The following is a 15,000-nucleotide window of genomic DNA, read 5'->3' as shown; positions in this document are numbered from 1 at the left end:
TACTTCCTGTAGTCAGACCCAGATAGATGTAACTCATGGTGTGTTCTATGAGGTACTTCCTGTAGTCAGACCCAGATAGATGTAACTCATGGTGTGTTCTATGTGGTACTTCCTGTAGTCAGACCCAGATAGATGTAACTCATGGTGTTCTATGTGGTACTTCCTGTAGTCAGACCCAGATAGATGTAACTCATGGTGTATTCTATGTGGTACTTCCTGTAGTCAGACCCAGATAGGTGTAACTCATGGTGTGTTCTATGTGGTACTTCCTGTAGTCAGACCCAGATAGATGTAACTCATGGTGTGTTCTATGAGGTACTTCCTGTAGTCAGACCCAGATAGATGTAACTCATGGTGTGTTCTATGTGGTACTTCCTGTAGTCAGACCCAGATAGATGTAACTCATGGTGTTCTATGTGGTACTTCCTGTAGTCAGACCCAGATAGGTGTAACTCATGGTGTGTTCTATGTGGTACTTCCTGTAGTCAGACCCAGATAGATGTAACTCATGGTGTGTTCTATGAGGTACTTCCTGTAGTCAGACCCAGATAGATGTAACTCATGGTGTGTTCTATGTGGTACTTCCTGTAGTCAGACCCAGATAGATGTAACTCATGGTGTTCTATGTGGTACTTCCTGTAGTCAGACCCAGATAGATGTAACTCATGGTGTATTCTATGTGGTACTTCCTGTAGTCAGACCCAGATAGGTGTAACTCATGGTGTGTTCTATGTGGTACTTCCTGTAGTCAGACCCAGATAGATGTAACTCATGGTGTGTTCTATGAGGTACTTCCTGTAGTCAGACCCAGATAGATGTAACTCATGGTGTGTTCTATGTGGTACTTCCTGTAGTCAGACCCAGATAGATGTAACTCATGGTGTTCTATGTGGTACTTCCTGTAGTCAGACCCAGATAGATGTAACTCATGGTGTATTCTATGTGGTACTTCCTGTAGTCAGACCCAGATAGGTGTAACTCATGGTGTGTTCTATGTGGTACTTCCTGTAGTCAGACCCAGATAGATGTAACTCATGGTGTGTTCTATGAGGTACTTCCTGTAGTCAGACCCAGATAGATGTAACTCATGGTGTGTTCTATGTGGTACTTCCTGTAGTCAGACCCAGATAGATGTAACTCATGGTGTTCTATGTTGTACTTCCTGTAGTCAGACCCAGATAGGTGTAACTCATGGTGTGTTCTATGTGGTACTTCCTGTAGTCAGACCCAGATAGGTGTAACTCATGGTGTTCTATGAGGTACTTCCTGTAGTCAGACCCAGATAGATGTAACTCATGGTGTATTCTATGTGGTACTTCCTGTAGTCAGACCCAGATAGGTGTAACTCATGGTGTGTTCTATGTGGTACTTCCTGTAGTCAGACCCAGATAGATGTAACTCATGGTGTGTTCTATGAGGTACTTCCTGTAGTCAGACCCAGATAGATGTAACTCATGGTGTGTTCTATGTGGTACTTCCTGTAGTCAGACCCAGATAGATGTAACTCATGGTGTTCTATGTGGTACTTCCTGTAGTCAGACCCAGATAGGTGTAACTCATGGTGTGTTCTATGTGGTACTTCCTGTAGTCAGACCCAGATAGGTGTAACTCATGGTGTTCTATGAGGTACTTCCTGTAGTCAGACCCAGATAGGTGTAACTCATGGTGTGTTCTATGAGGTACTTCCTGTAGTCAGACCCAGATAGGTGTAACTCATGGTGTGTTCTATGTGGTACTTCCTGTAGTCAGACCCAGATAGGTGTAACTCATGGTGTTCTATGTGGTACTTCCTGTAGTCAGACCCAGATAGGTGTAACTCATGGTGTGTTCTATGTGGTACTTCCTGTAGTCAGACCCAGATAGGTGTAACTCATGGTGTTCTATGTGGTACTTCCTGTAGTCAGACCCAGATAGGTGTAACTCATGGTGTGTTCTATGTGGTACTTCCTGTAGTCAGACCCAGATAGGTGTAACTCATGGTGTTCTATGAGGTACTTCCTGTAGTCAGACCCAGATAGGTGTAACTCATGGTGTGTTCTATGTGGTACTTCCTGTAGTCAGACCCAGATAGGTGTAACTCATGGTGTGTTCTATGTGGTACTTCCTGTAGTCAGACCCAGATAGGTGTAACTCATGGTGTGTTCTATGTGGTACTTCCTGTAGTCAGACCCAGATAGGTGTAACTCATGGTGTGTTCTATGTGGTACTTCCTGTAGTCAGACCCAGATAGGTGTAACTCATGGTGTGTTCTATGTGGTACTTCCTGTAGTCAGACCCAGATAGGTGTAACTCATGGTGTTCTATGTGGTACTTCCTGTAGTCAGACCCAGATAGATGTAACTCATGGTGTGTTCTATGTGGTACTTCCTGTAGTCAGACCCAGATAGATGTAACTCATGGTGTGTTCTATGAGGTACTTCCTATATTAAAATGGTGTTTGTTTTCCTGACATCTGGGCCTTTTTTGGAAGATCATGATGTTTGTCTTCTTTGGATTTACTGCTAGGGCCCAGTTCTGACAGTAGTCCTCCAGGAGGTCTAGCTGTTGTTGGAGTCCCTGCTCTGTGGGAGACAACAGAACCAGGTCCAGGCCCAGTTCTGACAGTAGTCCTCCAGGAGGTCTAGCTGTTGTTGGAGTCCCTGCTCTGTGGGAGACAACAGAACCAGGTCCAGGCCCAGTTCTGACAGTAGTCCTCCAGGAGGTCTAGCTGTTGTTGGAGTCCCTGCTCTGTGGGAGACAACAGAACCAGGTCCAGGCCCAGTTCTGACAGTAGTCCTCCAGGAGGTCTAGCTGTTGTTGGAGTCCCTGCTCTGTGGAAGACAACATAACCAGGTCCAGGCCCAGTTCTGACAGTAGTCCTCCAGGAGGTCTAGCTGTTGTTGGAGTCCCTGCTCTGTGGGAGACAACAGAACCAGGTCCAGGCCCAGTTCTGACAGTAGTCCTCCAGGAGGTCTAGCTGTTGTTGGAGTCCCTGCTCTGTGGAAGACAACATAACCAGATCCAGGCCCAGTTCTGACAGTAGTCCTCCAGGAGGTCTAGCTGTTGTTGGAGTCCCTGCTCTGTGGGAGACAACAGAACCAGGTCCAGGCCCAGTTCTGACAGTAGTCCTCCAGGAGGTCTAGCTGTTGTTGGAGTCCCTGCTCTGTGGGAGACAACAGAACCAGGTCCAGGCCCAGTTCTGACTAGTCCTCCAGGAGGTCTAGCTGGTGTTGGAGTCCCTGCTCTGTGGGAAACAACAGAACCAGGTCCAGGCCCAGTTCTGACAGTAGTCCACCAGGAGGTCTAGCTGTTGTTGGAGTCCCTGCTCTGTGGGAGACAACATAACCAGGTCCAGGCCCAGTTCTGACAGTAGTCCTCCAGGAGGTCTAGCTGTTGTTGGAGTCCCTGCTCTGTGGGAGACAACAGAACCAGGTCCAGGCCCAGTTCTGACAGTAGTCCTCCAGGAGGTCTAGCTGTTGTTGGAGTCCCTGCTCTGTGGAAGACAACATAACCAGGTCCAGGCCCAGTTCTGACAGTAGTCCTCCAGGAGGTCTAGCTGTTGTTGGAGTCCCTGCTCTGTGGGAGACAACAGAACCAGGTCCAGGCCCAGTTCTGACAGTAGTCCTCCAGGAGGTCTAGCTGTTGTTGGAGTCCCTGCTCTGTGGGAGACAACAGAACCAGGTCCAGGCCCAGTTCTGACAGTAGTCCTCCAGGAGGTCTAGCTGTTGTTGGAGTCCCTGCTCTGTGGAAGACAACATAACCAGGTCCAGGCCCAGTTCTGACAGTAGTCCTCCAGGAGGTCTAGCTGTTGTTGGAGTCCCTGCTCTGTGGGAGACAACAGAACCAGGTCATCTGCATAGAACAGAGACTTCACCTCTCTGTCTAGGAGACGGAGGCCTGGGGCTGCACTCTGATGTTGAAGGGTGGTGGACTCAGATTGCAGCCTTGACGGACGCCTCTTCTCTGGGTGAAGAAGTCAGTGCGTCTTTCTCCTATTTTTACAGCACACTTATTGTTTAAATACATAGATTTTATAATGTCATAGACTTTTCCTCCAATGCCAGATTGCAGAAGTCTGTAACATATTCCTTTATGCCAAATTGAATCAAATGCTTTCTTAAAATCAATGAAACAAGCACATATCTTTCCATTTGTCTGGTGCACATGTTTCTGGATGAGCGTGTGAAGGTGTAAACATGATCGGTGTTTTGGAAGAAAGACAATTTGAGTTTTACTAAGGATGTTGTGTTGGTCCAGATAATCTAAGATTCTGTTATTTATAATACTTCCTGTTATTTAATAACTTCCCCAGGCAACTGCTAATGGAGACCACGGTAGTTATTGGGGTCTAATGGATCTCCACATTTATAAATTGGAGAAATAAGCCCCTGACACCAGATGTCAGGAAAGCATCCTGAACCAGGACGATGTTAAACAGCTTGAGCACTTTGTGATGTTTCTAAGCATTTCATTTTTGATGTTGTCTGGACCACAAACTTTTTTAGTTTTGATACATTTTATTTTTCCCATCAATTCTTCCAAAGTGGTTTGGAAGTCAAGAGGGTTCTGATTGGTTTTAATTGTCAATTCTAATGTTTGCGGTTTTTTTCTAATACTTTTGTGGTTTGAATGAAGTTCATTTGGTGGAATGTCTTTATAAAGATTCTCAAAGTGTGATTTCCACATGTCACCATCTTGAATGGGTAATGTTTGGCTTTGTTGTGCTCAATGTATTTAACATATCACATAATTGGTTTTGATGTACGGAGCTTTCAATTTCCTCCAATCTTTCATTTGTATAATTTAGTTTTTTGTTCTTAATTGTGTATGTATTTCTTTTGAGACTTTCGCTAAAGCTAATTCGTAAGTCGTGATTGTTTGGTTGGCGATGTTTTGATATTTTTCTCAGATCTTTTCTGATACTTTTACATTCATTGTCAAACCATTTTTCATTTTTCTTCTTGTACCGTCTCTTAATTTGGACAAGGTTGGCTTTAATAGGTGCCTCGTGAAACAGTGGGGATTGCTGCCTGACAGTGATCCATTGATAGTGGAGGGGTCCATGTCAGTGAGAGCATAGTGGACTACACTACAGCCAAGAGCTGAGGAGTATGTGAACCTCCCTAAAGAGTCCCCTCTGAACCTCCCATTAACTATGTACAGGCCTAAGGCCCGACAGAGGTGCACTACCTCCCTGCCATTCTGATTTATTTGATAGTCGAGGTTGTTCCGGTTGATGATGGTTGGTGTGATGTAAAGAGGGGCTCGACCAAACACATGGCTGTAGCCCTGTGGGTCCAGGAAGTCCGGCTCACATCCAGTCCTTCAGGTCTCCACACAACAGCACAATTCCTTGGGCCTGGAAATAGCTGATCTCTGTGTGGAGAGAATCAAAGATGTCCTCCTCATAATAAGGAGACTCTGCTGGAGGAATGTATGTAGCACATAGGTAGATGTCTCTGTCAGCTAATCCAATACTTTTATTAAGCTTTAGCCAAACGTGTGACTTCCCATGTTTTACTGTTGGAATGTGATTGTCCAGCTCTCCTCCATACCAGACCACGACCCCCCAGAAGTTCTGCCCTTACGTATTGTTTTGGCCTTTATAGAGGGCACCATGACTTTGATATATCCTGAAGGACAGTGAGTGATCATTCTGACACCATGTTTCTGTTAACACAAGAATATCAACATGTTCAATAGATTTGAGGAATTCAGGGTTCGTCCTCTTCAGCCAAAGGTTGAGGAGTAGAGGCCCTGAATGTTCTCTGTCTATATGTCTGTCTGTCTGTCTCTGTCTGTCTGTCTGTCTGTCTGTCTGTCTGTCTGTCTCTGTCTCTATGTCTGTCTGTCTCTGTCTCTATGTCTGTCTGTCTCTGTCTCTATGTCTGTCTCTCTGTCTCTATGTCTGTCTCTATGTCTCTATGTCTCTCTGTCTCTATGTCTGTCTCTCTGTCTCTGTCTCTCTGTCTCTATGTCTGTCTCTATGTCTCTATGTCTCTATGTCTCTATGTCTGTCTCTATGTCTCTATGTCTCTATGTCTCTATGTCTGTCTCTATGTCTGTCTGTCTGTCTGTCTCTATGTCTGTCTCTTTGTCTCTATGTCTGTCTGTCTCTTTGTCTCTGTCTCTATGTCTGTCTCTGTCTCTATGTCTGTCTGTCTGTCTCTGTCTCTATGTCCGTCTGTCTGTCTCTGTCTCTATGTCTGTCTGTCTGTCTCTGTCTCTATGTCCGTCTGTCTGTCTCTGTCTCTATGTCTGTCTGTCTGTCTGTCTGTCTCTGTCTCTATGTCTGTCTCTTTGTCTCTGTCTCTATGTCTGTCTGTCTGTCTCTGTCTCTATGTCCGTCTGTCTGTCTCTGTCTCTATGTCTGTCTCTATGTCTGTCTGTCTGTCTCTCTGTCTCTATGTCTGTCTGTCTGTCTGTCTGTCTGTCTCTCTGTCTCTGTCTCTGTCTCTGTCTGTCTGTCTGTCTGTCTGATTACAGCAGGATATATAACATTATGATCCGTAGGATTGATGAATTGTCCTCAATGCATTGTGAGCGGTGGACTCGGTCTACTTGTTAACGTGTCCTCCTCCAACAGGACTCCGTCTCGGTGCTACCGGCAGGCCACCAAGCTGCTGGTGGAGCCGCCGCCGGCTGCAGAGTGCGGGCGGCCGAGGAAAGCTCGTCAGACGCTGACCAACACGGTCACAGACGTGCTGAACTGCCCCCTGAAGGACTACGTGGGCCAGCTGGACCGCTACAACGTCACCTCACACCTCACGTGGTACAGGGTGAGTTATTATAACACATTTTCACATGACGCATACGCCTCCAGTGTGGACCTGTCATAAAGCATCCCCTGCTTCATGGTCTGTTTGACTCTAAATGAACATAATTTACTAAATGAACATCACGCTGTATTGAAGAAGACTTAAAACTAGAGATTGAGACCAAAAACTAATGTTTACAATGTTTACTGAGGGAATACATCAAGAGAAGTAGAGTCATTTATATAGACTTCTATACAACCAGAGGAGTCGCCCCCTGGTGGTCAGGAGAGAGAATGCAGCTTTAACACATGAAGCATAGACTTCTATACAACCAGAGGAGTCGCCCCCTGGTGGTCAGTAGAGAGAATGCTGCTTTAACACATGAAGCATAGACTTCTATACAACCAGAGGAGTCGCCCCCTGGTGGTCAGGAGAGAGAATGCAGCTTTAACACATGAAGCATAGACTTCTATACAACCAGAGGAGTCGCCCCCTGGTGGTCAGTAGAGAGAATGCTGCTTTAACACACGAAGCATAGACTTCTATACAACCAGAGGAGTCGCCCCCTGGTGGTCAGGAGAGAGAATGCAGCTTTAACACATGAAGCATAGACTTCTATACAACCAGAGGAGTCGCCCCCTGGTGGTCAGTAGAGAGAATACTGCTTTAACACATGAAGCGTAGACTTCTATACAACCAGAGGAGTCGCCCCCTGGTGGTCAGTAGAGAGAATGCAGCTTTAACACATGAAGCGTAGACTTCTATACAACCAGAGGAGTCGCCCCCTGGTGGTCAGTAGAGAGAATGCAGCTTTAACACGTGAAGCATAGACTTCTATACAACCAGAGGAGTCGCCCCCTGGTGGTCAGGAGAGCGAATGCAGCTTTAACACATGAAGCATAGACTTCTATACAACCAGAGGAGTCGCCCCCTGATGGTCAGGAGAGAGAATGCAGCTTTAACACATGAAGCATAGACTTCTATACAACCAGAGGAGTCGCCCCCTGGTGGTCAGGAGAGAGAATGCAGCTTTAACACATGAAGCATAGACTTCTATACAACCAGAGGAGTCGCCCCCTGGTGGTCAGGAGAGAGGATGCAGCTTTAACACATGAAGCATAGACTTCTATGCAACCAGAGGAGTCGCCCCCTGGTGGTCAGGAGAGAGAATGCAGCTTTAACACATGAAACATAGACTTCTATACAACCAGAGGAGTCGCCCCCTGGTGGTCAGGAGAGAGAATGCAGCTTTAACACATGAAGCATAGACTTCTATACAACCAGAGGAGTCGCCCCCTGGTGGTCAGTAGAGAGAATGCAGCTTTAACACATGAAGCATAGACTTCTATACAACCAGAGGAGTCGCCCCCTGGTGGTCAGGAGAGAGAATGCAGCTTTAACACATAAAGCATAGACTTCTATACAACCAGAGATTTCGCCCCTTGGTGGTCAGGAGAGAGAATGCAGCTTTAACACATAAAGCATAGACTTCTATACAACCAGAGATTTCGCCCCTTGGTGGTCAGGAGAGAGAACTTCTAGACTTGACTATGTAACTTCTTCGTCTTCCACGCTGCTCTTTTAACCACGTGACTGTCAACCATCATACAAAGTATTATTCCGTGCGTCCTTAAAAAGCCTGGCTTCCTCTCCTCTTCTAGGGCTGTGAACGCATCGTGGACGGGAAAGGCCGGTACACCTACTTGGATAAGACCAAACTGAAGATCGACGGGGTGGAGCCTAATAACAACTCCTCCTACACCTGCACCCTGAACTTCACGCTCGGGGGCATGAATGGATCCGTGTCAGAGACCATCGAGGCGTGGGTCTCAGGTGGGAACGGTGCTTCACTGTGCATTTTCACAGCAAAGGTCAAGGCAAAGGTCACGGCAGTGACAACCCATCTATAGTATATTCCTGTCTTCCATGTCTTTTCAGAGAAGTACTCTTTGACTCCACAAATCCGTGAACCGGCCAACCAGAGACTGAAGGCCCCGATGGGTGAGTCCCCCTCAAGTAGCTGACGTAGGAACTGACCGTCAACAGCCGCGTGATATTTTACTTTTGGAGTTTAAATATTTCAAACTCATGTTTCAATTATTAATCTTCTGTTCAGCCTGAACACCAGCTGCAGCTCCTGGGTTGATAGATCCGGATCAATAGTTGATATCAGTTGTGTAATTGTTTGTGCGTGTGTTCAGGGTCCAGCTACAGCCAGCGCTGCCGGGTGTTTGTGCCGTGTGTCGGGAAGCCACGCGTTGACGTCGTCTGGATGGACAGACACTCTTCATTCATCCTCAATACCAAACCCGACCACATCTACACCTCCAAACAAAGGTCAGCACCTTCACCTCCACTTTGTTTCTCCTGTTGCTTTTAGGGTACGGGCATGTAACGTTCAATGACCTTCTGTGCTCACCAGCTTCTGGAGACAGGAACTCCCCCGAGGTGTTTGGTTGGAGCGGGTGCTGATGTTCTCCCGGCTGACGGAGGAGGACTTCTACGTCAACTACACTTGTCTAGCGCAGAGTTCCAGGGGCACCGTGAAGGGCTACTTCAGTCTGCTGCCTGCAGGTGAACACCAGCTGTTCATGTCCACATCTTTCATATGGATATCATAAAGATGACCTTGTGCTCCTCTTCATTAGCCGCTGGCTGCACAGCTGAACACTAGAGGGTGCTCAACTAGATACGGTTGGCTCTAAAAAATACCTTGAAGTTGAATCAAACATAGCACAGACATAAAAACTACTCAGTAAAACAACATAATAAATGTGTGTATGTGTATCTATCTATCTATGTATCTATCTATGTATGTATCTATCCATCTATATCTATCTCTCTCTCTCTCTCTCTCTCTGAGTGGAAGGAGTGTTGAGGGTTCGGTGGTAGCTGAGAGCGTTTTTCTGAATATTGTCTCTTTTTTTCACCGGGTAGTGTGGGGTATGAGAGCGGGTAGCGGGGTGTAGGTTTCACGGGGTTGTGTGTGTGGGTTGGCGGGTTGTGTGTGTGGGTTGGCGGGTTGTGTGTGTGGGTTGGCGGGTTGTGTGTGTGGGTTGGCGGGTTGTGTGTGTGTGTTGGCGGGTGTAGTGTGTGTGTTTGTGTCGGTGTGTAAACAGTAGCATGGAGCTGCACTACTTAACCAGGAGACACGGGATCCGACTTGTACCCGGGTCCCCGTGCTCGGTGGAGGACTGCAGCCTCGCGGTGGGGGTGCTGGTCGGCCACGGCAGCGTGAAGTCCGCGGTGCGGATGAACAAAGCCGTGGTCGTCTTCCTGGACAGCGTGAGTAAGGCCGACGCGGTGGTGGAGAGCGGAGTCGTGGTGTCCGACACGCACGTCCCCGTCTCTCCTCTGGACACACCGGCGGTTAGAGTGACGGTGTCCAATGTTCCTCCGTTCCTGAAGGACGAGGAGTTGGTGGGGGAACTGTCCAGGTACGGGAGGGTTACTTCCCAGGTGAGGAAGCTGTCCTCTGGGTTCAGGTCTCAGCTCCAGAGACACGTGGTGTCTCACCGGAGACAGCTGTTCATGGTCCTCAACGACAGGAACGGGGCCCTGAACACCTCATTCAGAGTGAGAGTGGAGGGGTGTGTGTATGTCTGTTTCACAACGTCAGACGACATGAGGTGTTTTAGTTGTGGGAGGGAGGGACACCAGAGCAGGACCTGTCCTCAGAAGACATCTGGTGGACAGGACGGCGCCGAGGGGAACCCGACGGAGAGAGACACCGGGGAGGAGGGAGGGGACAAGGAGGGAGGCCGGGAGGACGGAGGGGACAAGGAGGGAGGCCGGAGGGGACAAGGAGGGAGGCCAGGAGGACGGAGGGGACAAGGAGGGAGGCCAGGAGGAGGGAGGGGACAAGGAGGGAGGCCGGAGGGGACAAGGAGGGAGGCCAGGAGGACGGAGGGGACAAGGAGGGAGGACGGAGGGGACAAGGAGGGAGGCCAGGAGGACGGAGGGGACAAGGAGGGAGGACGGAGGGGACAAGGAGGGAGGCCGGGAGGACGGAGGGGACAAGGAGGGAGGACGGAGGGGACAAGGAGGGAGGCCGGGAGGACAGAGGGGACAAGGAGGGAGGACGGAGGGGACAAGGAGGGAGGCCGGGAGGACAGAGGGGACCAGGAGGGAGGACGGAGGGGACAAGGAGGGAGGCCGGGAGGACGGAGGGGACAAGGAGGGAGGCTGGGAGGACGGAGGGGACAAGGAGGGAGGCCGGGAGGAGGCGGGTGGGGTGCTGTAGGGGAGCACAGAGGAGGGAAGTGGGGGGCAGGAGGTAGGAAGTGGGGGGCGGGAGGGGGGATGTGGGGTGCGGGGGGGGAGCACGGAGGGGGGAGTTGGGTTGCTGAGGGGGAGCACGGAGGGGGGACGTGGGGCGCAGGAGGGGAGCACGGAGGGGGGAGGTGGGTTGCTGAGGGGGAGCACGGAGGGGGGAGGTGGGTTGCTGAGGGGGAGCACGGAGGGGGGAGGTGGGGCGCAGGAGGGGAGCACGGAGGGGGGAGGGGGGTTGCTGAGGGGGAGCACGGAGGGGGGACGTGGGGCGCAGGAGGGGAGCACGGAGGGGGGAGGTGGGTTGCTGAGGGGGAGCACGGAGGGGGGACGTGGGGCGCAGGAGGGGAGCACGGAGGGGGGAGGTGGGTTGCTGAGGGGGAGCACGGAGGGGGGAGGTGGGGTGCAGCAGGTGGAGGAGGAAGGGGCAGGGAGGGATAAACGTGGGCAGGAGGCTGAGGTCGAGTTGGCAGACGGTGAGGTTGGCATGGAGGAGGACGAGGAGAAGAGTCAGGCTCACCGTCTGAAGAGGAAGAGGAGGGAGGATGAGGAAAGCTCGCAGGCTAAGAAGGGGGCTTCGGGTAAAGGGGAGGAGGAGTCTGAGGCCGTTTGGAGGAGGACTCCTACTCTGATGTTGAGGGTGACTCCTGTGAGGAGGAGGAGGAGGAGAGGCCAGGAGTGTACAGCGTGGGCAGGATAAGGGGGTATCTAGTCAGGACCAAGAACCAGAGGGTGGTGATAGAGAACCACTTCTCTGAGGTGCCGAGGCTCGCTAGGTCCATTAGGCACCACATGGCCGGTGAAGAAGGTAAAAGCTTTACAAAGCAGGAGGGCTACAGACTGAGGAAGATAGCGCAGAATGTGGAGAGAGTGCTAAGGGAGGGTGAGGAGGTCCTGCAGAGACTTCCAGAGGCGGCGGTGGCTGCCCTGCTCCGAGGACGAGGACGAGAGGGAGGTTTTTGTAAAAATCAATCTCGCTCTCTCTCTCTCTCTCTCTCTCTCTCTCTCTCTATATATATATATATATATATATATATATATATATATATATATATATATATATATATATATATATATATATTAAAATAATACAAAGATACAAATCTTGGTCCGTATTGCCCAACACTCATTTACACACACATTCTCATACACACACACGGTGCTGACACACCTAAAGTGCTGTGTTTTGTGTGTGATGCTGGTCTCAGATCCCAACATCATCCTCCCCATTGGCTCGGCGCTCGGCGGCGTGACGGCTCTCTTCATCGTCAGCATCGTCCTCTACTACCTCTTGAAGGTCGACATCGTGCTGTGGTTCAGGAGAGCGTTTCCTGTCCTCTACACCAACACAGGTGTTATTTCACATGAGTAATGTGTGTCTGTTGTATTACACTCCTCACAGGTGTAAAGCCCATCAGTGAGGCTCTGACAGTGCAACACTCACTCCCAGTACCATCACCTGACCTCATGTACACCTGACCTCATGTACCTTCACCTGACCTCATGTACACCTGACCTCATGTACACCTGACCTCATGTACCTTCACCTGACCTCATGTACACCTGACCTCATGTACACCTGACCTCATGTACCTTCACCTGACCTCATGTACACCTGACCTCATGTACCATCACCTGACCTCATGTACACCTGACCTCATGTACCTTCACCTGACCTCATGTACACCTGACCTCATGTACACCTGACCTCATGTACACCTGACCTCATGTACCATCACCTGACCTCATGTACACCTGACCTCATGTACCATCACCTGACCTCATGTACCATCACCTGACCTCATGTACCATCACCTGACCTCATGTACCTTCACCTGACCTCATGTACACCTGACCTCATGTACACCTGACCTCATGTACCATCACCTGACCTCATGTACACCTGACCTCATGTACACCTGACCTCATGTACACCTGACCTCATGTACCATCACCTGACCTCATGTACACCTGACCTCATGTACCTTCACCTGACCTCATGTACACCTGACCTCTTGTACCTTCACCTGACCTCATGTACCATCACCTGACCTCTTGTACCTTCACCTGACCTCATGTACCATCACCTGACCTCATGTACCATCACCTGACCTCATGTACCATCACCTGACCTCTTGTACCTTCACCTGACCTCTTGTACCATCACCTGACCTCTTGTACACCTGACCTCATGAACCATCACCTGACCTCATGAACCATCACCTGACCTCATGTACCTTCACCTGACCTCATGTACCATCACCTGACCTCATGTACCATCACCTGACCTCATGTACCTTCACCTGACCTCATGTACACCTGACCTCATGTACCTTCACCTGACCTCATGAACCATCACCTGACCTCATGAACCATCACCTGACCTCATGTACCTTCACCTGACCTCATGTACCATCACCTGACCTCATGTACCTTCACCTGACCTCATGTACCATCACCTGACCTCATGTACCATCACCTGACCTCATGTACCTTCACCTGACCTCATGTACCATCACCTGACCTCATGAACCATCACCTGACCTCATGTACCTTCACCTGACCTCATGTACACCTGACCTCATGAACCATCACCTGACCTCATGTACCATCACCTGACCTCATGTACCATCACCTGACCTCATGTACCTTCACCTGACCTCATGTACCATCACCTGACCTCATGAACCATCACCTGACCTCATGTACCTTCACCTGACCTCATGTACCATCACCTGACCTCTTGTACCTTCACCTGACCTCATGTACCATCACCTGACCTCATGTACCATCACCTGACCTCATGTACCATCACCTGACCTCTTGTACCTTCACCTGACCTCTTGTACCATCACCTGACCTCTTGTACACCTGACCTCATGAACCATCACCTGACCTCATGAACCATCACCTGACCTCATGTACCTTCACCTGACCTCATGTACCATCACCTGACCTCATGTACCATCACCTGACCTCATGTACCTTCACCTGACCTCATGTACACCTGACCTCATGTACCTTCACCTGACCTCATGAACCATCACCTGACCTCATGAACCATCACCTGACCTCATGTACCTTCACCTGACCTCATGTACCATCACCTGACCTCATGTACCTTCACCTGACCTCATGTACCATCACCTGACCTCATGTACCATCACCTGACCTCATGTACCTTCACCTGACCTCATGTACCATCACCTGACCTCATGAACCATCACCTGACCTCATGTACCTTCACCTGACCTCATGTACACCTGACCTCATGAACCATCACCTGACCTCATGTACCATCACCTGACCTCATGTACCATCACCTGACCTCATGAACCATCACCTGACCTCATGTACCATCACCTGACCTCATGTACCATCACCTGACCTCATGTACCTTCACCTGACCTCATGTACCTTCACCTGACCTCATGAACCATCACCTGACCTCATGTACCATCACCTGACCTCATGTACCATCACCTGACCTCATGTACCTTCACCTGACCTCATGTACCATCACCTGACCTCATGAACCATCACCTGACCTCATGTACCATCACCTGACCTCATGTACCATCACCTGACCTCATGTACCTTCACCTGACCTCATGTACCTTCACCTGACCTCATGTACCATCACCTGACCTCATGTACCTTCACCTGACCTCATGTACCATCACCTGACCTCATGAACCATCACCTGACCTCATGAACCATCACCTGACCTCATGTACCATCACCTGACCTCATGTACCATCACCTGACCTCATGTACCTTCACCTGACCTCATGTACCTTCACCTGACCTCATGAACCATCACCTGACCTCATGTACCTTCACCTGACCTCATGTACCCTCACCGCTCCTCTCTTCTGTGTTCACTTCCTGAAGTTCAGTCACAGGTTCACGTCACTGCTGGTCTCACATGAATCATTCTTGACATCATTGTTTCAGAATTTAATGTTTTTTACACAATCTGAGTAAACAGATT

General features: G+C 49.6%; 1 protein-coding gene across 2 annotated transcripts in view; it reads left to right on the top strand.

The window, feature by feature from the left end:
* The window catches only part of zmp:0000000936 (interleukin-1 receptor type 1), a 40,221-nt gene that overhangs the window by 20,945 nt on the left and 4,276 nt on the right, over window positions 1–15,000 (top strand). For both annotated transcript variants that reach the window (XM_034562274.1, XM_034562275.1), the window contains exons 4-9: window positions 6,566–6,758; window positions 8,399–8,570; window positions 8,676–8,738; window positions 8,939–9,074; window positions 9,160–9,311; window positions 12,215–12,358. In XM_034562274.1, the coding sequence (XP_034418165.1) occupies window positions 6,566–6,758; window positions 8,399–8,570; window positions 8,676–8,738; window positions 8,939–9,074; window positions 9,160–9,311; window positions 12,215–12,358 (860 nt within the window). The remainder of the gene's footprint in view (window positions 1–6,565; window positions 6,759–8,398; window positions 8,571–8,675; window positions 8,739–8,938; window positions 9,075–9,159; window positions 9,312–12,214; window positions 12,359–15,000) is intronic.

Source organism: Cyclopterus lumpus, chromosome 21 (assembly GCF_009769545.1).
Source record: "Cyclopterus lumpus isolate fCycLum1 chromosome 21, fCycLum1.pri, whole genome shotgun sequence".
NCBI classification, from domain to species: domain Eukaryota; kingdom Metazoa; phylum Chordata; class Actinopteri; order Perciformes; family Cyclopteridae; genus Cyclopterus; species Cyclopterus lumpus.
This window is presented reverse-complemented; position numbering and strand designations above follow the sequence as displayed.